The 27,318-nt window shown below is 42.6% G+C and overlaps 1 protein-coding gene across 1 annotated transcript in view; it reads left to right on the forward strand.

The window, feature by feature from the left end:
* The window catches only part of tead1a (TEA domain family member 1a), a 48,318-nt gene that overhangs the window by 10,568 nt on the left and 10,432 nt on the right, over positions 1-27,318 (forward strand). Inside the window, exons 2-9 of the mRNA XM_005739083.2 lie at positions 8,933-9,398; positions 15,715-15,779; positions 17,717-17,779; positions 20,624-20,755; positions 20,964-21,013; positions 22,411-22,472; positions 24,661-24,788; positions 26,507-26,680. Of these exons, the coding sequence (XP_005739140.1) occupies positions 9,194-9,398; positions 15,715-15,779; positions 17,717-17,779; positions 20,624-20,755; positions 20,964-21,013; positions 22,411-22,472; positions 24,661-24,788; positions 26,507-26,680 (879 nt within the window). The 5' untranslated portion in view covers positions 8,933-9,193. The remainder of the gene's footprint in view (positions 1-8,932; positions 9,399-15,714; positions 15,780-17,716; positions 17,780-20,623; positions 20,756-20,963; positions 21,014-22,410; positions 22,473-24,660; positions 24,789-26,506; positions 26,681-27,318) is intronic.

Genomic DNA, 27,318 nt, shown 5'->3' on the forward strand with positions numbered 1-27,318 from the left:
ATATACTTGATTCTGAGACAAACAAAAACAAACAATCAAGCAGACCCCCCACCCCAAACATTCTTTGGACTCATTTACATATTTAACTATTTGTAGCAGTGCTTTACATAGTATTTATGTTTATTTTTACAGAACATGGGGTATGTTTTAAATGGACCTAAGCACATACATGACCACAAACAGTTACAAAACTTTGTGTAAATCCTCTTTGACACACAAACAGTCTTTGACACACGTGTAACAGTAGTAGCTACTGCGACCTGACCTGACGTCACTGAACTGGAGTTATTTGTTTTTGTTGACCAGAAGTGCTTGGCATGTGGGACAACCCCTCCATTAGCCTGTTGTTTGGGATATGTGCGTTCACCAAAATGCTAATGCACCCTCAACTATGGTCACTTCTGATCACATGGTAGCAGCCAATATATAACCGTTAGCGTCCACTAATAAAAGGGTGTATCAATGGTAACATCCATCCTTTATATACAGTCTATGAAGCCTACTTTAGCAGGCAATGCTCTGGATTTTTACACAAGGACAATAATTCCCCATCACACAGATTAGAGGACAGGCAGGTAAAGGAATGCCTAAAGTCTGAACAGATTGTGAAATATTCATTGGCATTTGCACATCTGTTGGATGAGTGCTAGGAAAGTTCAGTACTGCAGCCCCCGTTATTTGTAACATCCATGTTGTAGCAAATCCCACCTCAGATGTTGCAAAGTCCTTATATTCAAAGGTTTAATTTACTAGAGTAGTAGATATGTGCATGCATTAGTAAGAGAAAATAGAACTACATTTTTCTCTTTTTCAGAATTGTGCCTATAGTGATGACCAGGGTGGAAGTCAGGGACGGACGGCACATCAGCTCGGCCCAGAATTACACATTTAAATACATTCTGACTGCTTGAATAACATGAGGTGTACTTGAATGATTTTTACCTTGGGACCTCTGTAGTGGAGGCTATTAACATAGGAAGATGAATGAAGCACCCCCGAGTCTGCTAAGATATTGAATGCTTTAGTCACAGTTGCATACTTGTAAAGAATGAATATTGTGCCATATGGTCCTTGAAGTAAAATAGCAATATTAAAATAAGCAGAGTACAAGAAATGTCACCCGTGATGGTGAATAATTCTCTTTGGGCCATATGGGCTACAACATTAAAACATGGCTAAACATTATAAAGTGGAACAATGTTTGCTTTGAGGATTATGGGAAAATCCTCTTTTTATAAAAACCGGTGTGTGTGTGTGTGTGTGTGTGTGTGTGTGTGTGTGTGTGTGTGTGCGCAAATGTTGGAAGCAGTTGAAACAGATGCCGTTGAGTGGTCCAACAGAAGAATGAGTGAAAGGAACTGCCTAGGCTGGGATAAAACATTCAACTTGTATAGCAACACGACCTCCTGCTGATGCACACATACAAGCACAATTACACACACAAACAGGTTTCTTCTGATAATGCAGACAATCGCACGCCAGTAAAAGCTTCCATCTTCATTATAACCTCCATAAACGTTGCATATTTGCAAACACACGCATGTAGCAGGCCTGTGGAAGAGCTGTGAGAATCAAGTGAAAGTGGAAGAAAGGCGACACACGGGGAAAACATGAGAGTCCGAGGCAGCTGCAGGATTGTGGCTGTATGCCCCGTGTGTGTTCTCCTGAGGGCTGGCACTGACACTATGAAGCCTGCTGTCCTGGCTCGAGTGGCCCGGGCCTGCCTGGTGACAGAGAGACACGCAGGGAGGGGGGGTGCCCGGGGTGCAGAAGAGTCGCCCAGTAGTCAGAGTTGATTGTTGTGTGACTAATGTCTCTCTCCAGCGTCCATCTGCTACTGGGCCCCTTTCATGGCTCACATGAGCCTAACTGTAGTTCTTATTCTTTAACCTCTCCTCTTCATCAAAACCTTCGTCCACACAAACATCAATGTTAATATCAAACTACTGGATTCCCTGAGATACAGTGGCTGTATTTAGGAAGATTAAGAATCTCAAATGGGTTATTTATTGTGACAAACATAACAAAGTTTTTACAGTTAAAAAGATTTTTTTCCCTTTCTGCAATTTCTGAGCAAGTTTATATTTTAGTCCGAGATAATGGATGCACAGTGATGAAACCAGAAGTTCTTCACGGAGCTTTACACCAAGTTCGAGGTCAGTTTGCAGCCGAGAACCAAACCCAGAGAACCTTTCATGTAGAGATTAAATTATCCTCTAAATACAAATACTTAGAATTTTACTTTTAAAAGACTTAAAGTTGGGGTGTGCCGTTGTTACTTACACACTGTGCCGTCTTACATGGAACTTACAAATCTCACAGGCCTTATTCACCACTGCATGGTCTATGTTTGGCTTTTAATGGCTGGCTTTGTCCTTCTGTAGACTCACATTTCTTATATTCTTATTTAGAGGCTATTCTTGGTCTACTTACTGACCTACAGCACATTCTTCTCCTTCTTACCCATAAAGCCCACACCGAACTTTGAAAATAGACTTTCTGATTTGCAGATCTCTCTGGTGCAAAATCATGTAAATCTCATAGACCTGGTCTCGATAAATAAATATAAAGTTATTTTTACTGACTTTGACACAGTTGCTTCATTCTGCAAATGATATGAACAGTGCTGCATCTGTTGGGCATGTTGGCAGTATAATGTTAGCTTTGTTGTTCTACCTGGCGGCTATTACGTATTCGTGTTTAACACCACGTAATCCCTACACACCGGGATATACTTTGCATAATTTTCTCATGTATTCCACCACAGTAGATGATGCAATCTCATGATGCGATTGAAGTGCACACTAGTGTTTTTTTCCCCCCAACATCAACCAAAGTAAAACATGCATCCATCCAGGACATCATATCATCACCCAGGTTTACCAAAAAGAGGAAACTTCACAAACTGAGGATTCATCACAAAGTGCAAACGTGTCTCCTGAACTGGAAGGCCAGATTAGATTCAGTGAAACCAAGATGGCAGGAGGACACAAGTCTAGAAAAGGCTTGGAGTGACTCATGATCTGAAGCATTTGTTTATGATTGTGGTTTGTTAAACTACAGTTGAGCCCCATGTACAAAAACGGCTTGCGAGGACTCGCGAAGATGGAAAAATTTGGAGAATCTCATATCGTTTCAGCCTTTATGCCATTTTAACCAGTTAACAGCTGGTGGATGAAGCTCCAGTTTATGCAAACGTGATCTTGTCAGTTTGGTTTTTTTTGCCTTATGCAAAAATTCCTCTCATTAGAACATTTGCATGGTTTCTTTATGCTGATGAGTGTACCGTAATGGAGTAGTTCGTGTGAGATCGGAACCACAGTCTGTCTTCCTGTAATGCTGACGAGTACAAGCTTTTAGCAATAATTTAAGTACATTTTTACTTGAATGGGTATTTACACTATGAACCCCAAGAATGAGGTTCACAGACCTCATGTGCAGAGAAGTGAAATATAGCAAGTATTTATTCAGGCTGAGCTTGGTATTTAAAGCCTGTTGCACAGTGATAAAAGTGGTAGTGTTGAGTGTTTAGATGCAATAGAGGTTATAAATGTAGCTGTGAGAATTAAAACGCCTTTGAATTTAAGCGTAGGTGGTCTATTGTCATCACTTCAGTATAGGGTCTTTAAAGAGGTCAAATGTTTTCTGAAGAGCTCTCCAGAAAAATGCAGAAATATTTTCAGATGAAGAAGAAATTCCACATTTCTGTAACACGTCTTAAACCTACTGGTTTGAGAGCTTCATCTCCAGTCTTTTTTTTCCTGGGTGAATCTTTGAATGCAGGAATGCTTTTATGCTGAAATATTATTTAAACTTTCCTTTTTAACCAAGGTTATGGGGAACAAAGAGCTCAGTGACTACACAGAGGTAGCAGACGCTGATACATTTTATTAGGGTGTCAGAATGGGGCGAAACAGTTTGATACGCTGCTTAGAGATTGTAATGATATTTGATTACTGACAGCTCTGAAGCACCTTTATTTTATTTTATTTTTGATCTCCTGTCCTAAGCAATGGGTCGGTCTTCTGATTATTTATTTTTGTAAAGAAGATATTTCAGTTTGACCATTGGAAGTTAATCCTCTGCTAACAGTTCACCTGTGGAGTCCTTCAGGTCTCTGTTCATGCCGCAAATCTCAGAAAGTTCAGTTTTCTATGTGTGTGACTAAAGGCAGACACGTGAACACCCCATAGCTCACGGTCGGTTCACTAGTGGACGTACACTCAACAAAAATATAAACGCAACACCTTTGTTACTGCTCCCATTCCCCATGGGATGGACGTAGAGACCTAAAATTCATTCCAGATACACAATATAACCATCCCTCCCAAACAGTGGTCACAAATCAGTCCAAATGTGTGGTAGTGGGCACATCTGCTATATTGAGATAATCCATCCCACCTCACAGGTGTGCCACATCAGGATGCTGATCTGACATCATGAGTAGTGCACAGGTGTACCTCAGACTGCCCACAACAAAAGGCCACCCTGGAATGTGCAGTTTTGTCTCACAGCAAAATGCCACAGATGCCACAAGCAATGAGGGAGCGTGCAATTGGCATGCTGACAGCAGGAATGTCAACCAGATCTGTCGCCCGTGCATTGAATGTTCATTTCTCAACCATAAGCCGTCTCCACAGGCGTTTCAGAGAATATGGCAGCACATCCAACCGGCCTCACAACCGCAGACCTCGTGTAACCACACCAGCCCAGGACCTCCACATCCAGCAGGTTCACCTCCAAGATCGTCTGAGACCAGCCACCCAGACAGCTGCTGGAACAATTGGTTTGCACAACCAAACAATTTCTGCACAAACTGTCAGAAACCGTCTCAGGGACGCTCAACTGCATGCCCGTCGTCCTCATCGGGGTCTTGACCTGACTCCAGCTCGTCGCCATAACAGACTTGTGTGGGCAAATGCTCACATTCGATGGCGTCTGGCACGTTGGAGAGGTGTGCGCTTCACGGATGAATCATGGTTCACATTGTTCAGGGCAGATGGCAGCTGAGAATGTCCCAGTTCTTGCATGGCCAGCGTACTCACCGGACATGTCACCCATTGAGCATGTTCGGGATGTGCTTGACCGGCGTATACGACAGCGTGTACCAGTTCCCACGAATATCCAACAACCTCGCACAGCCATTGAAGTGGAGTGGACCAACATTCCACAATTGACAATCTGATAGACTCCATGCGACGATGTGTTGCACTGCATGAGGCAAATGGTGGTCACACCAGATACTGACCGGTTCTGGGTCCCCAGACCCCCAATAGCGCAAAAAACTGCACATTCCAGGGTGGCCTTTTGTTGTGGGCAGTCTGAGGTACACCTGTGCACTACTCATGATGTCAGATCAGCATCCTGATGTGGCACACCTGTGAGGTGGGATGGATTATCTCAATATAGCAGATGTGCCCACTACCACACATTTGGACTGATTTGTGACCACTGTTTGGGGGGGATGGTTATATTGTGTATCTGGAATGAATTTTAGGTCTCTACGTCCATCCCATGGGGAATGGGAGCAGTAACAAAGGTGTTGCGTTTATTATTATTATTATTGTTATATTTTTGTTGAGTGTATGAGTGCTTAGGCGACCCACTAAGGCGCCGTGTCATACATCAGCTGTTGTCTTCACCTCCTGTTGGTGGTTGTAAATTTCACCTGATACTCATTTTGCATCGCTAATGGTTGTTTCGACTGCTAAACTTCACTGAGATTCCACAATCTCTGGTCACCACGTTGCTGCTTGTCTCTTCCTTTTTCTAAGCCCCTTTACGGTCCTTTCTTGTAAGAACTATAAAAGAACACAAATAAGAGAATCCAGGTTTCATCTTAAATAAGAAAGTTAATTTTGTCTTTTGTCTTTAATTTTGTGTTTCCTTTTTCTTTGCAATGGCACAAATAACGCTTTTTAAACTTATAAAATCTACTAAATGAATCCATATAACAGACTCAGCCAAATGTGCTTCATTACTTAAATCCTGCACAGAACAGAATTCTTGTTAAGAAAATCCTCTCGTCTTGTCCTGAATTGGGTAAGATGAGCAAGATGGATGGAAAATGCTAACAGCTCCTCAAAGGTCAGTTGATTTATACATGTTTTTATTAGTTCTTTAGTTTTAAAGATAAAGTAATTTTAGCTGAAAATGTAGCATTAAAATTTAAAATGCACGTCCACTGGTTACTCTTCTAAGAAGTATTTTTCGGACTGTATATTTCCGCTGTGTTCATTTTGACAGTACATTTTGATTTGCGTTTTTGTAGTCTTTTGACTAAAATGCTCTTTAGTTTCAGTCAAATTTAAGTTGTCTAAACTTATGAAGTTTAAAAATTTGAAGTCTTTCAATTGATTAAAATACAAAATGTTTTTAATGGTGAGAGTTGCTCCACACAGTTTATAAAATGTCTTACTTCCCTTGACTTTAAATGCAGAATGTGTCCACATGTTTACTCTCTTCTCTTCCTTCAAATCGTTGACATTTTGTAGCGTAATCAGTTCTGATTGGATCTCGTCTCTCCAGAATATTTCCATCTCGTTTTTATTTATCGACAAAAAGTCATCATAGTTTTTTAACTTGGCTATTATGTTGTTTTTGTGAGGAAACAAAGAGTCACTGATGAAAATTATGACGAAAAGTAAGAAAAGTCAACAAAGTTCATGCTGGTTTTGTGCTGTGCTGTGGGTTCATTGTCTCTAAACAGCTGTGAGATGCAGCTGGAATTGACCTTAATCAGTAGTAGAAATCAAAACTAGTCATTTTATCTTCTATTTATTATAAAATATTGCTCAGTGATGCTTTAGACCTTGATTTTAATAGGCTGCCAATGTCAGTGACTGACTCTGATGGGCTTTAAAAAGCACTTTACAAACAAAAATGAGTCTAGTGTAATATTGTGCTATCACCTTCTGTTAGCTACCATATAGAAGCAACATATTTAAGCGTAAAGGTTGAAGGTTGACAACAAATTAACAAGAACTGACTTATTTAAAGAATGTTGCCATTGACGTATCAGTGAAATGACTGTAACGTGAAACTAGACGATCACAGCGTCTGTATTCTGACTTCAGCACGAAAAGTCTCACAGAGACACCGAAACTTGTAAGAAATCCAGCTGCTGCTGCTCATTGGTGCGGGCTGCTGGATGAATGAATCTTTGTTTGAATGGGGAAAACTGCTGGAGAGGGATGGGCGGGAAGAGGCGGGGAAGAAAGCCACGATGGGAAGTTGGAGAGGAAACGGAAACGAGGGTGAACAGAATGAGCATGAAGAGAGAACCTGGGGACAAACTCTAGTAAAACCAGCAGATCCCTTTCATTACACATGTCTGTAATTCTCTGCCAGCGGATGTTTTCTTGTGGATTCGCAGCGTTTTCCCCCAGGTGTTAAAAACCCTCGAGCTGAACGCTGGTGTGCAGACGGGGTTAAAATGTGTCCAAAATGTTGCCTGCTGCTTTACATGCTTCAGTTGCATGTGTGCTTATTGTCAAATATAATTGTGTTAAGTATAGACACACACACACACACACACACATCTACTTCACACTGCAGGCTTGTTCGGGCTGTGGCAAGGGGACAGTGCATGGGAAGTGTGAACAGTAGAAGACCAGACAAAATGACATGTGTTCGCCCAAGGGGCTGGCACAGTAATTGTGTGTGTGTGCGTGTGTGTTTCTATGCGTGTGTGTGTGTGTGTGTGTGTGTGTGTGTGTGTGCATATGGTGGTGGTGTTTGAGTGTGGTGTGTACTGCGCCAACCCTGCTGTTTACCATGGGGGATTTTAGAAGAATTGTAGGCAGCTGGCAAGCCCCTTCAGTTTGTCTTTTTTCCCTCCCTGAGTCTGTCGCTGTGTGTAGTAGTAGCCTGCCCCTCACACGCTTGCACTCCTTACGTGCATGGATTTGATGTACCACAACGGTTTTAACAAAATAGGCAATTTCCTTCATGAAAGGAAGCAATACTTTACCTCTTGCAGCTGGAATACAGGCTTGCTACATGTTGATCGGAACTTAAAGCTACATTAAAAAATATTTTCCTGGTTTAAAAAAAAAAATCTGACTTAATATCAGTGTGAATCACAAAGCAGGCTGCAGAGAGAGAAGAATGGCACCCCTCCATTATGTTTGTCCCATTTTCTGAAATGAAATTCTGGGATGTGGTGATCACACCTGCACAATGTAAGCTGAAAAGCAAAATGTAGCAGTGAAATCCGCATTTGTCTCCTGAACATGACCGAGAAGCTCATTGGATGCAAGGCGCTGGGTGATCAGTTGATCCTTTCCTCTGGGCTTGGGGGTGTAATTGTATCAAAACTTTGACTCTAGTTTCTTTTGTCCTTTTCTTGCTCTTTTTTGTGTTAGTTTTTTGATAAAACATAGGCACAGCCACAGTAGGACTGCTCGCTGGAAAAGCGAGGCACCCTTATGAAGCCTCGAGCTGATTTTGGTTTTGCTGTCGCCGTCTTGGTGCTTTGGAATCGGACATGACAAGCGAGAGGCGCATCTGTCTGTGGAACAGAAATCAATGTTTTATTCAAGCGTTTGATCGCAGTGAACACTCTCCTGATCGCTTTCACAGAATAAGGGATCAGAGGGACGTTTTTCCAGAGACTTTTATACAATCGGGAGTCTTTTTGGAACCAGAGGAATCGGCCCCTGCTGGTCAGTGTTGGCTTCAGTTTCCAAACCCTAAAGCTGCATCCGTCGTTTACAGTCAGTGGTTATAAGCAGACCCCTACCGTACCAAACAGTAAAATTATTCGCAGTTTCAATATTAAAGGGTTTTTCAATAGCGTGCCACTTTGTCTTGTCTTATACGTGAGCTTGTGTTGCTGCAGTAAAATTTAATTTGCATATATGGGAAGAATCAAGTTTGAATATTAATGACTAATACGACACTTTTCTTTGTTATTCCTCTTTTCTTGTAGAGCTCTGAGGTTGGATTTTGGAGCGGCTCACTCACTTTTCTACAGTTCACTAGTCCTTAAATTTTTATTACTGGTAGTTACCATTTGGAGCTACCGTCAGTTTCTAGTTGGCCACAGCTGGCCGTTGTTACTGGGAGTTAATTATTACCATTATAGTTCATTTTAGCTTCAGTTTATCACTAGACTTTTAATTACTTTATCAACTTGGCATCAAGGCATTTGCACTGAGTACACATCAGCTAGTTACCGTTAGCTGCCAGTATGGAGCGCAGTAGCTGGAGTGGCAGTGAGAGTCCAGGGGAGGACATGGACAGACTGAGTGATTCTGGAGGGGACAAGACCATGGATGGGGATCCCGAGGGAGTTTGGAGCCCGGACATCGAGCAGAGCTTCCAGGAGGCCCTGGCCATCTATCCGCCCTGTGGAAGGAGGAAGATTATACTGTCGGATGAAGGGAAGATGTACGGTGAGTGATGGGAAATCAGGGCTGGGTATAAATCAGTACAAGTTACTGACACTTGAAAAACTGAAAAAGGTCTTTTTCTCATATCAGTGTAGATAAACAATGAAAAACAGTTTTACTCCTCGCTTAATAAATGTTCCTATTGCTTTGGACTGCGAATTACAGGAGCTGTTGTGAAAGTGCGATGCACCCCGTGTGCTTTGTTTTGGTTTCTTCACGAAGGCGCAAACAAGCAGAGGTCACTTCTTTGTGTTGTTCTACAACCGTGGGCCATATTTAATAAGTGTGAATAATTTTGATAGTTCGTCACTAATTCACACGGTATATGTGGTAGAATGTGATATAAACGCACCGAGCGACTGGCCGAGCTGTTGAAATGTTCGCTGTTGTGTCAGACGGTGCGAATAACGACATAGACGGCTGTGGCGGAGGCTTGTCGCGCAGGGCAAAGTGTCAGAGATGCAGGGGGAGGAAAGAGCCGTAAAAGAGAGGAAATAGAAGCAGGCTATAGGTGCGCAGTGTGTGTGAGCGTGGGACTAAGAGAGAGTACTTATATGTGTGTGTGTGTGTGTGTGTGTGAACTAATAGAGTGATGAACAGATGGTTCTCTGGCTGCCACCAGCTGCGTCCCCCCCTCCCTTTCACCCTGTTGTTTTTCTCTTTTTTCCTCTCTTTCGTCGTATCGCTCTCTAGTGAATACTTCTTGAGTTTTGGGAATCGAGAGAAAATCAAAATCAGTATCCCAAATATGAGATAGTTATTTCCTCTATCATCTAGGTTAAAGGTCCCACACAGACTAGAACGCTAAATGTGAGCCCCGAAAGAGGGCGGCCATATTTGTTTGTCCCATTAGTGAGGTCAGGTCCTGTTCATGGGTGATCTGGCTTACAGTCTGTGTACCAGTGCGTCTCTAGGGTGTTTGGTTAGGTTAAGGTCAGGACTCTTTAAAGCACCTTAAAGTTAAACTTTTAAAAACTTGTGAATTGTCCCAACGTCACAGTTTCCTTCGGAATTTTTGCAATTTTAGCGAATCGTCTTCTTTTTTTAGCTTCATGTTGTTGTTTTGCTTCAGCTGTCCTTTTCTTTGAACCCCAGAGACACAATAAGAAGAGTTTCTAAGCCTGTAAAGCAAACTTATGTAACATCAATGCTATGATAATCTATGAGGAACATGATCTACTATAATTAGATGTCTTAAAACAACAGCACTAATGTTCTGTGTGCTGGTATAACTCAGTGGTTGAGCAGGTGACTTATTTGCTAAAAGGCTTCTGGGTTCGAGTCCGCCCTGGGCCATTTCCTGTGTGTTGTTCCCCTTGCTCTCTCTCTCTGCTGTTCTACTGTGCTGTCCAAAATAAAGGTGAAAATAAAATGAATACATTTTCTGATGTGTAGATCCGGCCACGTGTGTTGTTATGGAGGGCTATGGAACAAAAATAATCTCGCTGCATTATTTGGCTGAGTTGTGATGCAAAAAATGTTCTTTCACATCCCCTGGTCATTCATGGATGCACTGCTGCTGTTCTCTGAATAGAGCAGAAACAGAGAGAGGTGTACCCAAAAAACCCTAAACGCTACGGACATGCACAGATTGGAAGCAGCAGCGCTCTCCTGTCGCGTTGATGCTAAACCTCGCGATCGACCTCCTTTGTGTTCCCGATCAGTTGCCGATCAATCAGACTCATTCTGTTCTCTGCCTCGGTGGCATGTTCGGTTGTTTACCTTGTTGACTCTGTGTGCAGGTTGTTGACACGTTTATCATGGTGACCTAATCGAGTTAGATGGTGTCTGTTTTCAGAGGCAGAGCAGGAAAGGCGAAATGGCAAGAAGGGATGAGCAGCATTTGGCCACAGAGACCAGGGGTTTTAATCATTGCCTACAACATCTGTGCAAAGCGGAATTATAAAACAGTATCTCGTTTATTGTAATTTTTAGCTAATGGAGCTTGCAGGATTGAATAGGCTCTTATTTTATTTCATGCCTGGTGTGTAATCGGGCTCTTGAGGCTTTGTTGAGTTTGTTTTGTTTTTTTAATGATTTTTCTGCTTTTTTTCCTGCTTGCACAGAAGCAAAATACAAGCTTAGTTATTAAAGGCAAACTTAAGCATCTTTAAGGGTAGATTCGCTTTCTTTGACATTACATTAAGGCACACTGAGTGGCTGGTAAGTTGTCTTACAGTACAGAGGAGAAACGAGTAATACCTGATAGGCAGGGGACTACTGCGGTTCTAGAAACACCCCCCACAGGGTGGAGGAAAATGGAGTGAAACGTAAAAGAAGAAGAAACGGGTACAAAAAGTGCCGGGATAAACTTAGTGGATGAGAAGCTTAGAAACATCATAATGTGGGTGCATATAACAGGGAATGAAAAGGCGAATAATGGCTCTATTATCCTTGGGAAAGATGCATCAAAAGTACAATATAATGACCAGTGTCTTTGTCTCCTACGTATCCTATAGATCTACTGACTAATACACAGAACGGCATCTGTCTCTTCAGCGGCGAGCATGCTCAAACCAGCTATGTCACAGGGGGCTTTACTTATCGAGAATAACAGTGGAAGAAGTATAGACTGTGACACATGTTGGCAAATGTTTTCCAGTCACATGGTGTCATACACACCTACATTTTCTTCATTGTAAAAATGTAATCGTCTTAAACTGGAGGTTGCATCCTTCATTGGGGCTGAATGGTTTTGGTTCTTTCCAGTCGACATGCCAACAACGTTGCAAAATCAACTTCAGCGAAACCAGTTACTCGACTTATATGACTCATTTTGAAGATACTCTTCATCTTCCCCTAAGACAAAGGGCTAGCTACCCTTCTGCCTTTGTCTGTTCATTTCGAAATCCTTTAGATGGCGAGGAATTGAATCCTCACGTGCCCGATGCGTGACTGTATTTTTTAAATGTTTCTTCCTGTGTGTGCGTTACTGTACCCCGCCGATGTATCTATATTGTTTTTTACCTTCTTAGGGGCTGTAACCTACCCAAGTTTGTTTTCCAGTAATAATAAAATACAAATCATAAGACTCACTAAATTTCAGGCTCACTGCCGCCTACTTTATGTGACGTTATTAAGAGAAAAGTTCCTCAAATCGCCGCTTTTTTCAGCTACATTTGTCTTTATTTCTAATAAATCACATAAAAGTAAAGAAATTTCTTTTTAAAGGATAATTCAGTAGAAAACAAATTTACTCTTAAGCCAGTGTCTGGTCAGATTAGTGTGGTTTTCACTATGTGATCAGCAGTGCTGACAAGCTTTAAGCACAACACCCAGATCTTATCACCTTATGGTGAACATGTGCGTGAGCACGCGTCTGCATTAGCATTTATTTAAGCCCTGTTTGGCAAATGGAAATCTGGTAGCCTTCGCTCTCCTTTTAGCTGTCTCCACAAACACTTTTAAAAGGAAATATCTGTTTTTTTTAAGCTGCTAAATGCTCTCCAGCTAGTCCGTGACTTCAGCCGTCAAAGCTGCTGCGAGTAACAGGATTTATGAGACCGAAGGAAAAGAAAGAGACGCAAAAACAAAGCAAAGAGGAACCGCCGAGTCCTGCGATCTTTCCCCCACAAATAACGAGTCGTCTTAGACCACTGTAATACGGAAAAAACATTTTTAGTCCACGTTTTAGTGCACTGTAACTAAATTGGAATAAACTGGTATTAATACTGAAATTTTGGAGTGGTTTCAGAATGAAAGGAGAAAATGAATATTAAAGGCTTTATTTGTTGTCAGAGTTGAGGGTTTAAGTCTTTTACTGGTTCTATCCTCACAGCTTCTTCTTGTTGCATGTTTTAATCATCACATTATTCCGTTCCCTGACACCGGCAACAAATATCATACTATTATCAGCACTTTGAAAAACAATATTTACACGGTGCTGGGAACACTCAGTCAACACTTCTTGGTTCCTTTGAAACAGGTCGGATACCGTGATGCGCTACATATTACGGTCGTCCAACATTAGAGTAAGTCGATGTTACCAAATCTCTGCAGGTGGCATCACCTGGCAGTAAAAGATTAACAGGATTTGGTTACTCTTTAAAAGAACTGGCAGCTTGTTTGTAATAAATGAAAGATTAACTTCAGTCTGCACCAACCAGGATTTCAGGGATTGTGCCTTGGAGGACAAAGGGAAGAGCCTCAAATGAGTGCAAATGCAAATCCTAAAGGTTTAGCACTTTAAAAACTGCTTTTTGGATGTAACGAACAGAAACTCCCACAAAGCTGCTGCGAATCCAGGCTCTAGGCCAGTGTTTGGCCCCTGTGGTCTCTGAGGTCTGTCCAGGGTACACAACAATACACACCACTCAACTCCAGCCTTGTTAGCGAGCGCGGTCAGCGAGGCCTTGACCTTATTCTGAAAGGGGTTTTGAGCTATTCTATGAAGCAGCTGAAGCTCTTAATCACCCCACTAAGAGAGCGACGGCGTAACAGTAATGTACTGCGGCTAGCGGACAGGAAAGAAAAGGCGCTTTTCTAACCACACAAACTGCAGGAAGCGTCTGATTTAGCTTCTCCTTCTCACTCGTTCTGCCTCGTACCACCTCGTATGCACTTTTGTATTGTAACCCTGTGTCGTCGTAGCATTACGTCACCAACCCGGCTCTTGTTTCCTGTGTTTTCTGGAACTTTTTTCGTGTTCTCAAATCAGCTCTAAATGGTTCAGAATCACATAACAAACATGTAATTTCATTACTTTTCTTTCTTCCCAGTTTGTCGTCTCCATTAATATCGGCTTGCACGCCGTGGCCTCAGCCTAGAGATAGGGAGCTGGGGGGAGCACGGGGGTTGCTTCTGTTCGTCACGGTTAATGACCATCTGACTTTGGCCTTGAAGTCTTTCACTGGGCAAGTAGAGAGAGATGGAGACAGAGAGTGGAAGAGGGAGGGAGGGAGCAGACGGGAAGCCCATTCACTACAAGAGGGACAGAGGAGGGGGGAAAAGGAACAGCCAGAACACAGGATGGATGGATGGCCGAATGAAGGGAGGGAAGAAAGTGTGATTGTGTGTGTGTGCGTGTGTGTGTGCTGGAGAGTTTTTGAAAGAGAGGGAGGGTGAGAGTGAGGGATGTGTGCCGCAGGGTTAGTGAAGGATGATAATTCACCGTTAAGCCTCCTAGAAAGACCAGCTGGCCCCTCTGGAGTCAGATGTCAGCCTCCACAGCCAGGACTACTCAGTGTGTGTGTGTGTTTCTGTGCACGCGTTCACAGCACGCACTCATGTTTGCGTATACATCTATGTGTACTGTGTGTGTGTGTGTGCGTCTGCGTGCTGTCGTCAGTCACAGCTTTTGACTGCTCGAAGGAAAACACCTGCATGGTGAGCTGTAGATTTTATCAGTCTAAGCTCCATATCTCAGGGAGAGTGGGACTGCTCAGAAGGTACACACACACACAGACACACACACGCATGCACACACACCATCTGCTAGTTAGTTAGGGCTATTGTTGCAAGCCATTTGGGTAGTGTGTAGAGGTTTGGCTTTGTGCTGATCTTGACCATCAGTTGGCCAGCTGGCCCGACTTTGGTTTTCCACTTGGTTGCAACAGAGAACAGATCGGGAGCGAAACCAAACCAAACCAAACCAAACTGAACCGCATTTGCTTGTTAGCAAATAAAATTACAGTCAAATTACATAATTTCCTGAAATCTGTAAAATGGTCTGTCGTCCTTAATTCCTAAGGACTGTAAAGCTGTAATATAGCCAGGCGGAGCAGGCCTAAGTTAATATGTGCAAACGACCCCTCCCCTCCCCTCCCCTTCGCAGTTTCTCTGGATGTAAAAGTTGTGTTTTTCTGCTTTGTTTCTCACTGCCTCCCTCTCCCTGGCTAATCTATACTAGCCAGGTCATGCTGAGTCTGCTGTGCTCCCCATTGAATGGGTTGAATTATTCAGCATCGTAAGCGTGCGTGCGTGTGTGTGTGTCTTTATGTGTGCGTGTATGTGTGCACGCGTAAACACGGGTACAGCTGGCCTGCTGGCTCCTTTAATCAGGGGACGGCCGGTCCGCATGAATGCCTGTATTGTTGGGTCATGTGTATTCAGGGCCGTGGCGTGTGTGATTTTATGTGCATGTGTGTATGTGTGGACGGCTCAACAGGGGTATCGGTGATTACAGCGTTTCTATGTGAAACTGCACGTCAACCAGGCCGCTGGGTCAACAGCTCTAAATCAGCCACTAAGTTGTTTGTCAGGGTCATATGATTTCTGCGTGCGATTGTCCGCGTAAACGAAAGACCGGTCAAATGGGGTTTAACATGCATGTGGGCATGCATAATGTTTCATTACTATGTTCTGTGTCTTGTGCCTCCAGGTCGAAACGAGCTGATAGCCAGATACATCAAACTCCGAACGGGGAAGACGCGAACAAGGAAACAGGTAATAATGGGAGTGCGCTTTAAATCCAGTCATGCCGCCTACAGTATGGATCGCCACGTATCCCATTATACAAAGAGTAGCTTGGAAAAAATAAAAGATCTCTAACTGTCGGAAAAAGCACCGAGATTTAAAGAATATTGTTTCCCCGATTAGCTGTTGATTCAGCAGTGCAAAAAAAGCCCATTCAGGTGCAGCTACAGTCAGCTATACTCAGTGTTGGGGAGTAATGGAATACATGTACCTGTGTTACGTATTTAAAATGCATGATATGAGTAACTGTGTTCCACTACAGTTACCGTTTAGAAAGGTGGAATTCAGAATACAGTTACTTTGTTGAAATAAAGGGATTAAACAGCGGTCTTTTCCTGTTTCATGCCGGTGGAAACCCAAACAAAAGACGCATTAAGAGGCTCTAATGCCTGTGTCTCAATACCTGTTATTTGTCTGTGAGCGAGGGAGGGAGAAAAAGGTCAGTGGAAAAGTACGAGTTGTCACCGAGCAGAAACGGGAGCTGGAAGCATGTAAATATAATAACAACCACTGCAGCCAAAAAGAGAGCCTGACGAGTCCAGTTGTAAGTAAGCTATTAAGACTCGACTGTACGCCGTGTTCGTGTTTTCCTCCGAAACAACAAGTTCCGTTGGAGCAGCCTTTCAACGCCTCTCTCTGTCCCTCGCTAGCAAAGTCGACCCAGACATCAAAGTAAAGCTAGTTTTGGGCGACGAGCCCGACACAAACCCGACATAGTAGCCAGAGGTCCCTTTACTACGGTTCGGAGCCGCGGACCTGTTTTATATACGAGATCGCTGCAAAAAGTGCAGCCTTACCTAATGTCCACCTACTGTTACTCATTTATATTAAGATTTAAACATCTAGTTGGTATTGGTATGGCAAATAACCTTCAGTAATAGTAGTAAATCACATTCATGTAGTTGTAAGAAGCATGATAATATATTAAGTAATCCAAAGTATTCAGAATACGTTACTCTCATTGGGTAACGTAACGGAATACGTTACAAAATACATTTTGGGCCATGTACTCTGTAATCTGTAGTGGAATACATTTTAAAAGTAACCTTCCCAACACTGGCCACGCTGGTTACTGATCCTGATTTTACTTGTATCATTGTTACCTCGAGGTAAAGATGCGTGTGCTTAGTAAAGCTCCGGTAAGTGTGATAGTGCAGCTGGAGCTGTAAGCCAACATGCGCAAGCTAACCTCTGATGTAACTATAACTGTAGTTTTACTGACGACCAACCATCCTTTTATATTATATACACGTGCATTTTGGACCTCATATTGTTGACTATGGTTATGTTCCATTGATGGATTTTAATTGGAGTATATGTGTATTATGTCATATTGTGTGCCATATATAATGTGTTTATTCTGCAGTTTCATTTCATTTTAACATAACGGTCGTCCAGTCAAATAAACTGTGTTGGAAAGTGTTGTGTTTGTTGTCACAACAACCAAATGTGACATCTTCTCTGTGCTACTAGAAAGGAAACCAGGAACGTATTGTCCGACTAACTGCCTAGCAGCTGCGCTACTGTTACAAGTTGAGCAATGATATAAATACAGGAGAATGATAGATTATACCACCCGTCTGTTTAGAAACACTAACTGGGTGTCTGGATTTTTATTTATTTTTTAATTATTGCATGTCAGTGAAGTGTAATCTTAGTATCTGAGCTCTTGGCCCGTGTTCCCAGGTGTCATTTTGCTTGCTCAAAAGATGTGCATAGATGGGTCTATTCACTGTTGTCAGGGGAGGTAGGTGTGTGTCTGTGTGTGCGTGTGTGTGTGCACCCTTCCAGTGTAGCAACAGTCCTTTCATAACCATGGCAACTCACTGTTTGGTTCTTCCTCCTCTCCTTCCTACCCTTCAACCCCTCCTTCACTTCGTCCTCTCCTCTCGTCTCCTCTCCTCCAGGTATCCAGTCACATCCAAGTATTGGCCCGAAGAAAATCCAGGGAATTTCAGTCCAAGCTAAAGGTAAGAGACCGCACAGAAACATTTCCAGAAAAATCCTCTGCTGCTCAGGAAGTGTTGCTGCTTTTTCTTTTCCAGTTTGTTTGCTATAAACACAGATGATTAGTGAGGATTTGCTGTGATGACTACAGTGGATGAACAGAGTGAAAACAGCATCATCCACAGAACTGCAAACAGATTTTTCTACGTTAACATTAAGAAATGGAATGAAAGAAAAATCACTTTTTAAAATTTGGAGTCTCTGAAGCTGTCCTGAAGAAGCAGTGGGAATCTGTAGCTGGCTGCTTTGCTCTTTGCTTGTTAATGTGACGCTATAGCTGGGAGGACGCCTGTCACGTTGACACCAGTTTCCTAGGTGTATAATTAGGTCTGTTTAGGTTTTTCACGCTCTCATGTTTCCTCCTCTTCCTGTCATTCTCTTGTATCCATACATTATTTTGTCCTTGTCCTCTTACTCTCTCTCTCTTTGAGTCTGCTAATCTCGTGTCCTTAGTATCTTGTCCTTCTTCCCCCCTCTTTCCTTTTCTTCCTCACAGTTGGTTGTAATTAACTTTATGTAAAGCAACAAGGGAGCGCTTGTTTTCCGAGAAGAGCAGTCGGAATGAGAACAATTGTTTGCTTTCATAAAAGAAACAACAGATGGTTAATTGAAGTTTATAATAAAGGTTATTCAAATTCATATAGAGCCTTTTGTTGATGATACACTATATGTTTAGGAAAAATTGTGCATGTCTCTAGTGTTGCTTTCTGATTTATTTATTTATTTTTTACCCCCCTTTTCTAATTGGCTACACATCTAATGACAAAAAGCTTCTAGTGGGGTATAAGTGACGATTGAGAGCAAGTACTTCTTTATGTGTCTATACATTAATTTCAGTTCTTGAATATTATACCTTTTAACCCACAAATAAGTCGGTAATTGTCAACAAAGGAGGTGGAAAGACCTCTTTAACCGTAGACAATCTTACATGAGATCACGCCACTGATGATGCTCGCGAGTTCTTGGGCCGTACACGTTTTATAACAGACAAACATGTGTATGTGTGAGTGCTAATTTCGTCACCACGTGGCTTTCTTGAAGAGCTGCACGCATCTCTTACGTGACTGTAACGTGTGACGTGATTAACTGTGTATATGGATGGCTCTTATGGCCAAAAGGTTGTATGACAGTCTTTGGAGTAAAATGAAGGCTTGATCAGATGATTAGGTCACAGAGCCCATCACTAATCCATTAAAATGAATTGACCTGTAGCCCCTGAAGGTTTTAATATTGATTATAGCAGTGCCCGTAGTTCTCTCAGGATCACTTTAGCCAAAATAGGATTGTTATTCCATCTCCACTAATTTATACATGGAAGGCCTGAGGCCTTTTAGGTCCCCCCTAACAGCACCTAGAAGCCACCTGTGAGATTGATTAGGACAGAAATGGCAGGAAATGAGTTGCAAAGTAGTTTGTAGGGCAGGCAGCAACTGTATGCAGGTATCATTACACATGCAAGATTTCCCAATTGGTTGTGAAGATGGTTATCAGCTTAGCCGTCAGCGTACGTGGGCAGGGATTGAGATCGACTGAGCTACCGGTACTGCTGGCTGAGCTTGATCTTTTGTTCTGCCAAAACCAATGCTCCGGTGGAGTTTGTCCTCTTTGCCACCCTCTGTGCGTAACACTTGACCATTTAGAAAACCGAAATATTGTAGAAAAGTGGGAAGAATGGGGAAAGTGTGAGCTCAGTGTAGATCACATCCCAGACCATGAGACCATTCAAGATACAAGATCATCAGATAGTGTGTCTGCTGTCCGAGTAACATTTGCTGCTTCGCAGATTTAATACATTTTCTGATCATCTATTAAAAATCAAACTACGTATGCGACTCTTTGTGTGGATTTCACAATACTTCCTCATTCAACAGGAACAGGATCATTGGTGATTTTGAAGGAATGAGTTGAGGTCAAGGTGGTTATCATACCCATATGGCTCCTGGTATTTAATATGAAAATCCAGCATGATTCCCATTTCAGTGCCTCCTATAATGTTATTACCTCCCCTAGGAGGAGAGATTTCTCTCAGTGCCAATTAACTTGAGTGAAGCAGCCAATTAGTGATTCTCCAGCTATGGCAGTGGCTCTAATTCCATTTCTTTCAGCTGTTTCATGAGTTTCATGCTGCCTTTTTGTTCACGTTATAAATAAGCCCACACCATCAAGCTTATAAATCTGCTATATGTTATCGTTTGCCCCGAGGCAGCAGCTCTGATCAGCAATGTTCACCGCGCCGTCTGAAGCACATTCAGCTCTGCTGTACACTTTGTGCTCGCCGCTCACCACTCATGTCGCCATGATTTTCCCTCGAGGCCACAAGCAACATCACCACACCCAAATGACACGCACAAAAAGACAAAGCCCTGTCCCCTGAATCGCTCTGAAACGTCACAGGGACAGTTTTTTACAAAGCAAGAGATTTAGATACGAAAGAATGTAGCCTGACCCTGATAAGGGTGTAAAAGAAGCTCCTGTAATTGTTCGCTTGGAGCTACACGGTGTTTTGTTGGCAAATGAGCTGCTCCATGTTGGGCAGTTTACTTAAATTGCTGTACGTTAATTTGTGCAATCAAAAAGTAGCAGGAAAGTGGCAGCCTGATCACATCCAGTCACACAGGAACAGTGTTTTCCCCTCAAGCTTTAATATTTAAGATTCCATTATTCAAGACAATTCAGATTCTTCTTCTCAATTTCATGAATTTTCCGGCTTTTTATGACTCACTGCTGATCTGCACAAGCTGCACGGTAATGACAATGTTCAGAGGAATGACGATGTTAATGAGTGTGTGGTGTTTGTTTACATGCAGGACCAGAATGCCAAGGAGAAAGCTCTGCAGAGCATCTCCTCCATGTCCTCTGCTCAGATCGTCTCAGCCACGGCCATACACAGCAAGCTGCTGCCTGGGATAGTCCGTGCCAGCTTCCCTGCTAATGCACAGGTAATACTTGCGCACACACGTGCATACATACATGCATACATACACAGATGTGCTGTATTTATTCTCTGTGAATAAATACACGGAGTAGGGGATGAATAGAAATAAAGCAATCTGAAGTGGCAGTGCACAAAAAACATGCGGAGATTGCATTGCATGCATGGTTTGCATTCTCAGTCCAGTGTATTAATGTGCATGTGTGTACTTCCAGCTGTGGCAGGGGATGATTCCTGGAGGACAGTCCAGCTCCACCGCAGAAGAGTGAGTCGCAGTCACCTTACACGTTCTCATCCAACTTTACATGTTTTCTCTTTTGTCCATGCTTGCACAACTGCAAACTATCATGCATATTATGCCCTTTTGTAGTAAAATAAAATAACAGCGACTGGTCTGCAGGTGTGGGATAGGATTTGAGAAATAACTTGAGATCAATTCACAACTTTATGGAAAGATTGCGATGATTTGAAAGTAAAATCTGTCGATAAAGTTAAGAATTCACAAGCAAACACTTGGGAGATTTTCGTTTTTAAGTCAAGGAACTTGATAAGCTGTCAGTTCTCCCAAATCAGCGTATTGTTTTCTTCTAAATAGGCCCAATTTACAGCACCGTGAAGCCGGGATGCTTCTGATAGTATGCTCAATGTGGTTACAGGTCATTCTAAAATCACGGGTAATTTCTTATGGCTTAATCCGATTGCCAAGAAGGCTAAAATTTGATTAGTTCATCCACTGGAGGCATAACACATGTCAAGCACCGGCAGCAGCACTGGTGTGAAGAGGTTGTTACACCTTTGCAAAGTAACACAATATAGTTCGTTGACCAAGAGAAAAAAAGACCTATTCCCCCCCCCCCAAAATCTATGAGATGTCTTCTAAATTTGTAAGTTTTTAAATCTTAAACTGCTCTGTAATTTCCATTTTCACCGACAGTGGCCATACTAACCACTAACTGTACTAAACACAGTGAAACATGCACTTTGTTTCATTTAAGTGAACTTGTAAACCCTCACATCAGGAGTTTTTCACTCCTCTGGCTGTAGACATTATTACTGAGTACTCGCTATGTTTTTGAAATGTCAGAGAGGGTTCATCCCATTTACTACTAAGTGCTTTTTGAAATGTGACAAGCCAGAACTCAAACACACAAAGATTTCTCAGTGTTGTCAGTCTGGATTTGGCTTAAAGTTATTGATGCATTTTTTGCAGCACACAGAATCATAACAAGAGTCTCGCAGACACATCCAGATGCATGCAATCAGAATAAATAAATGGATGTTTAAACAAGGTGGCAATTCAGAAGTCATAAATCTGATTAGTATGCAGGAGTGACACCTGGAATCTTCCAATTCCTTAGAAAATAACGGTACATTTTATTTCCAACATGTTTAAGCTGGTTTCTTGGCCTAGTTTCTGTTCACATGGCTAGCTGCACCAAGTTCAAACCCCCTTTTCATTTCATCACCTGCTGCTCTTACGTGCCCGTGAGATGATGATAATGGTTGGAAATAGGGCTGGTATAGCTTTTACTGAACTCGGAGCTGCTCTTGATCTCTGTGCTTCTACTACTGTTCATACAAGACGCACAGCAGACTTCCTCGCTGTATAATGTAAGTACAGTGACAATGCTTCCTTTCTGCTTCTGTCTCTGTTTCTCTCAGCATCAAGCCTTTCTCTCAGCAAGCCTACTCTGTGCAGACAGCAGGGACCACCACGATCTCAGGTGAGACGGACCACAGCGCAATTATCTTCTTTTTTTAAAGCGGACTCGCAGTCCTGTCTCCTGCCATTTAGACCGCTGCCTCACTACAGGATGGTTTTTGAATCTGTCTGAACACCTGGGTCTCCAGCACTCCCGCTTTTGTATCGTGAAGAGGTCGTGAGAGGGAAAAGGTGTCGATCTGACTTTTCTTACGTCATCTGTACTAAAAGTTTGTGTTGCTTTTTCTAGAAGCAGCTTTGAAAATATCAGGTGGAAAGTGCAATTCCTGGGAAAATTGCACTTTGATTGCTTGGCATAGCTTTTGCAGCTTGCGTGCAGCTGCCGAGCCTGTCTGTTTACTGCCTGAAAATGCTAGTAATTTTAATCTTGGAGCCATATACCCTTTAATACAAGGGGTAGCAGGATAGCAAGCAGCGTTCATTTGGTCCTGTCAACTTAAAAACTCTGTGTAACCTCAGAAAACCATTATCAATAATGACCTCCATTGCTGCTGAGTGAACTCCAGTGTTGAGGACATTAGTGTGCAGCTCGTGCTCACACATTGACTATTACTGCAAAAAGTCAACTTATACATCTGCCATTAAACAGCTGGCAAGCTATCCAGATAGAAATATCCCTCGGATATGATTTTGCTGCCGATAATGTTAGCAAGAAAGACAACTATACCCAGCGACGTGTCCATAATGTAGTGCTGCTCACACCGAAGTTGGTTCCTCTTGTTACAACCTTTATCCAGAGGAGCTGCTTTGAATCTACAGTCTGGAATCTACATCAGACGACATTATTAGTTCGACTGGCTGCATCAAACAATAGATCCAATTTCGTGATGATACGAGCCAGGCCTGTATGCTACTTTGAGACCAAGCCTGGGATACCTAGTGACCTAAAAGAAATGGTAAATGGACTGTACTTGTTTTCTATTCAATTTAAGCTCTTGGTGTTTTTCTACTCCAAGCCTCATTCACACACACATTCACATAAGTGCTTTTTCTTTGCCTAACTGAAAAAAAAGATGCATCAGGAGAACTTGGGGTTCAGTATCTCGCCCGAGGATACTTGACATGCAGGTGTCAGAGGAGCCAGGGATCGAACCACTTTTCCAATTAGTAGACAAACCACTCTACCCCCTGAGCCGCAGCCATCCACAAAAACTGCTTAGTATAAAGAAGAAACACTTTAAGGTGACAGGGAAGAAGTGAACTCCCAGAGGAGAGTGAGAGTCCACGTAAGGGTGAAGCTGGAGGCCACACGCGACCACAAGAGATATGTGGCGAGGAATGAACAACGTCACTGAGGTTAAGATGACAGACAAGCAGCGCACAGCCAGTTTCTTCAGCAAGTTTAGGTTTAGCGTGGCCTCGCTTCACCATCGCTACATGATGGTACCAACTGAGAAAGTTGGAGGTGGTCTCATTTTTAATATTTTTATTAAATATATTACCTAATTTTTATATTACGATCCTGTCAAACAATGAAAAACTAATGAAATGACAAAAGTTAGTTTTATTGGCTGACCTGTTGATTGCACACACCTTGTTAGCTTTGCTGTTTCAGAGTGGAAAACAACCTCAGCTGCGTGGCCTGTCCTCTCAAATGTGGAACAGGGCACACAACGAGTTCCTTAGTGCGTGCTTGACTTGAAAAAGTTAAAATTTGACAGTTTGTCAGAAAATTAGGTAACCACGGCCACTGGAAATGCCCCAAAACATCTCTAATCTTTTATCCACTCATGACAAATCAGAAAAAGACTGAGCCAGAACTGAGCCAGCCACGTGACTGCCCACAGATCAGGTCAACATTCATGAATTTAAGAAGGCGCCGCGTCACTTGGCTCACCCGGCACTGTTGAGCTTCCTCTCTTCAGATTGGATGATGGGGTGTGCTAGTTACAATAGCATGAAACTAAGTGACGAGAGTGGCGAGGTTTTTGAAAATGGAGCGAGTGAGTTTTGAGGCAGCAACCGGGGGTCTCGCTGTGGCCCCTGCATTGTTACCCCTTTACATATACTGTTGTTAACCGCTTTTTAGTGCCTCGCCTTTACCTCAGCCGGCTTTTGTCCTCAGGCCTCCAGTAATGGCTTAAAGTTTTACACGTTTGCATTACTGCTAAGCCCGTTAAAAAGCACGATTGAACATGTTGCAGTGGTGAAGTGGGATTAAATGGTGTGTGTGTGTGTGTGTGTTCAAGGCTATGAACCTCCCAGTGCAGCCCAAACGCACCGAGAGCCGGCATGGCAGGGTCGCTCCATCGGCACCACCAAACTACGACTGGTGGAGTTTTCATCTTTCCTGGAGACACAGAGGGACCAGGAGGCAGTGAGTTACTCCGCACACATGCACACATATCCAGCACCAGACTACAATAAGCACTCCCTATTGTCCCATAAACAGAGATGACAGATAACCCCACAGCAGAGAACAGCGTTAAAGCCCTTTGTGTGTCACCTAGTATGAATAACCTTTGTAAAGCTCTATCTCTCTGTCTGCTCAGTCTATCTGTCATCCTGCCACGCTGCGTACTCACTGCCATTTTTCTACCTTGGGCTCATAGACAGCTGGCATTCATCTTGTTGCTTTTTGTTTGCTTAGTGGGAAAAAAACTGTTGTACAGTGACTTTGAAATAGATTCTGTTGTCAAACGGCATCATTTACATTAGTGGGAATAAATGGAGTCCTTAAATGTAGATCCATCCCACTGAAGTCACATTTAACATGCAGATTTATCAGTAGGCAAAGACAAAGTTGGGTAAAAATGCAGAAAATTATGTCTTTTTTTTAACCAACCAGACTAGCAGATCTTTCTATTAAGTTTTTTGCCCTCTGTGATCTGTATAGCTGGCCAATATTGCATTAAACTGTATGATTTATTGTGCTGCAAAGCCAAACAAACTCACACCCTGTCTAAGAAAAGCAGGTCAGAGAACAGCCCAGTAAAGTTGCCGTGGTCCTGTTCTGAAACTGGTCAGTGGGAGTAAGTCAGTAAAGCCTCTATTTGAGCTCAGAAATAGAAATTTGAAGTTTGCTTTCAACATAAGCGTATTAATCAGCAGCTTACATGGATACTGAGATTACAGTTGAATTATTAGCAGTTTATCCCTCAGTTTAATTTTGTAGTTTTAGCCATAACTTCTAGCAGCTATGCTTGCATTCAGTTTGTTATAATTAATAAAACCTGACTTAAATTTAACGATTAAATGATAACCACACATTTAGGTTCCTAATCTTTTGGACAAAGACAGTTTTTGCAGCTTTGCCTCTGCAGCGACTGCAGCGTTTGACTTTAAATCAAACAACAAAGATCTGACTGAAGTGCTTTCAGCTTTAATTCAGGGGAATTAACACTAAATTTGCATTAACTGTTGAGGAATTACAGCCATTTATACACAATCCTGTTTTCAGAGGCTCAAAGGTATTATGAGGATTTTTTCACTGCTTGGATGAAAGTCATTTGCAGTCTGCCTGAAGTGGAGAACCCATGGACACCATCGAGTGTTTCCTCCCTTGAGATGCTCTGCTAGACCTTTACTGCAGCTTCCTTCAGTGGCGGCTTGTTTGGGTGTTTTCTCTGCCATTAGTTCAGTAATGAACAACATGATCTGCTGGGTTGAGATCACAGCTGGTGATAGAAACATTTCTGAGGGTTTTTTGGGTCCTCGGGGGGAGAGAGTAGCTTGTCTCTTGGTTGCAGAACTTGACAACCTCGATGAACGGTAGCGTCTCAATTCATGCTGAGAGTGTTCTTGACTGTGTTTCATGTCGATAAGTTGTTTTTCTAAACCATGGAGATAACTCGTTGCACTTTCAATGACTTCTGTGGTCTTGTTGGCTTTTGGTTGTGCTGTGATGACGTGCAGTCTTTCTTTTAACAATCCACCAGATTGCTGATCTAACATTATATTTTTCTGTTTCTCTGTTAGGTTCAAAATTACAGTGAAAAGTTATAGCAGGATCCTTGAAGTAACTTTAGGCGTACCCAGTGTGTTTATCTCCACATTTCTGGCGTCCGTCTGATTCAAATGTTTCTCTCTTCTCAGTACAACAAGCACCTTTTTGTGCACATCAGCCAGAGCAGCCTGAGCTACAGCGATCCGCTGCTGGAGTGTGTGGACATCCGGCAAATCTACGACAAGTTCCCCGAGAAGAAGGGAGGTCTGAAGGAGCTGTTTGATAAGGGCCCACAAAACGCCTTCTACCTGATCAAATTCTGGGTAAGCAGACGAACTTTTAATCAGTTTCCTGTTTACTTGAGTTTTTTTTCCCAGTACCTGTCAAATATCTTAAAAATATTTCTGGACTAAGGTTAATGTTTTTTCCTTTTTGCTCCTGAAAATGCTTTGGACGTCACCGAGTGGGGTCAGCAAGAACCGCATTCCATGCACCTCTGCCCCCACCCAGGGAAAGTTCCCTTATTTTTCTACGCAGCACTGTGTGTGTGTGTGTGTGTGTGTGTGTGTGAGTTCCATCTGTCCACCTGGAATATGGAGGTGGTGGGTTGATGAAAGCGCAGATGCTTTGTTTGAACACCTGCTCACCTCCAGACTCACAGGTAGCTGTTTTCACCTGTGTGTGTGTGTGTGTGTGTGTGTGTGTGTGCGTGCTGACTTTACTGTCCTTTCTCAGAACTCCTCTGTACCATAGGACTTCCAAAAATCCGACTCTCAAACTAATAATTTATAGCCTCTACGAAAAAAAGTCAGTAACAAAAAACCCAGTAAGATGACAATAATTGGATCTAAGTGGGCGCCTGTGGCGTTATTTTTGTGCCACTATTCTGAGTGCACGTAAAAAAAAGTTTGCAGGTGCAAGTTTTGTATTTTGAGGAGAAATTTATTTTGAGTGAAGAAAA

Source organism: Pundamilia nyererei, unplaced genomic scaffold, assembly GCF_000239375.1.
Source record: "Pundamilia nyererei isolate P.nyererei 1_Seehausen unplaced genomic scaffold, PunNye1.0 scaffold00089, whole genome shotgun sequence".
Classification (NCBI taxonomy): Eukaryota; Metazoa; Chordata; class Actinopteri; order Cichliformes; family Cichlidae; genus Pundamilia; species Pundamilia nyererei.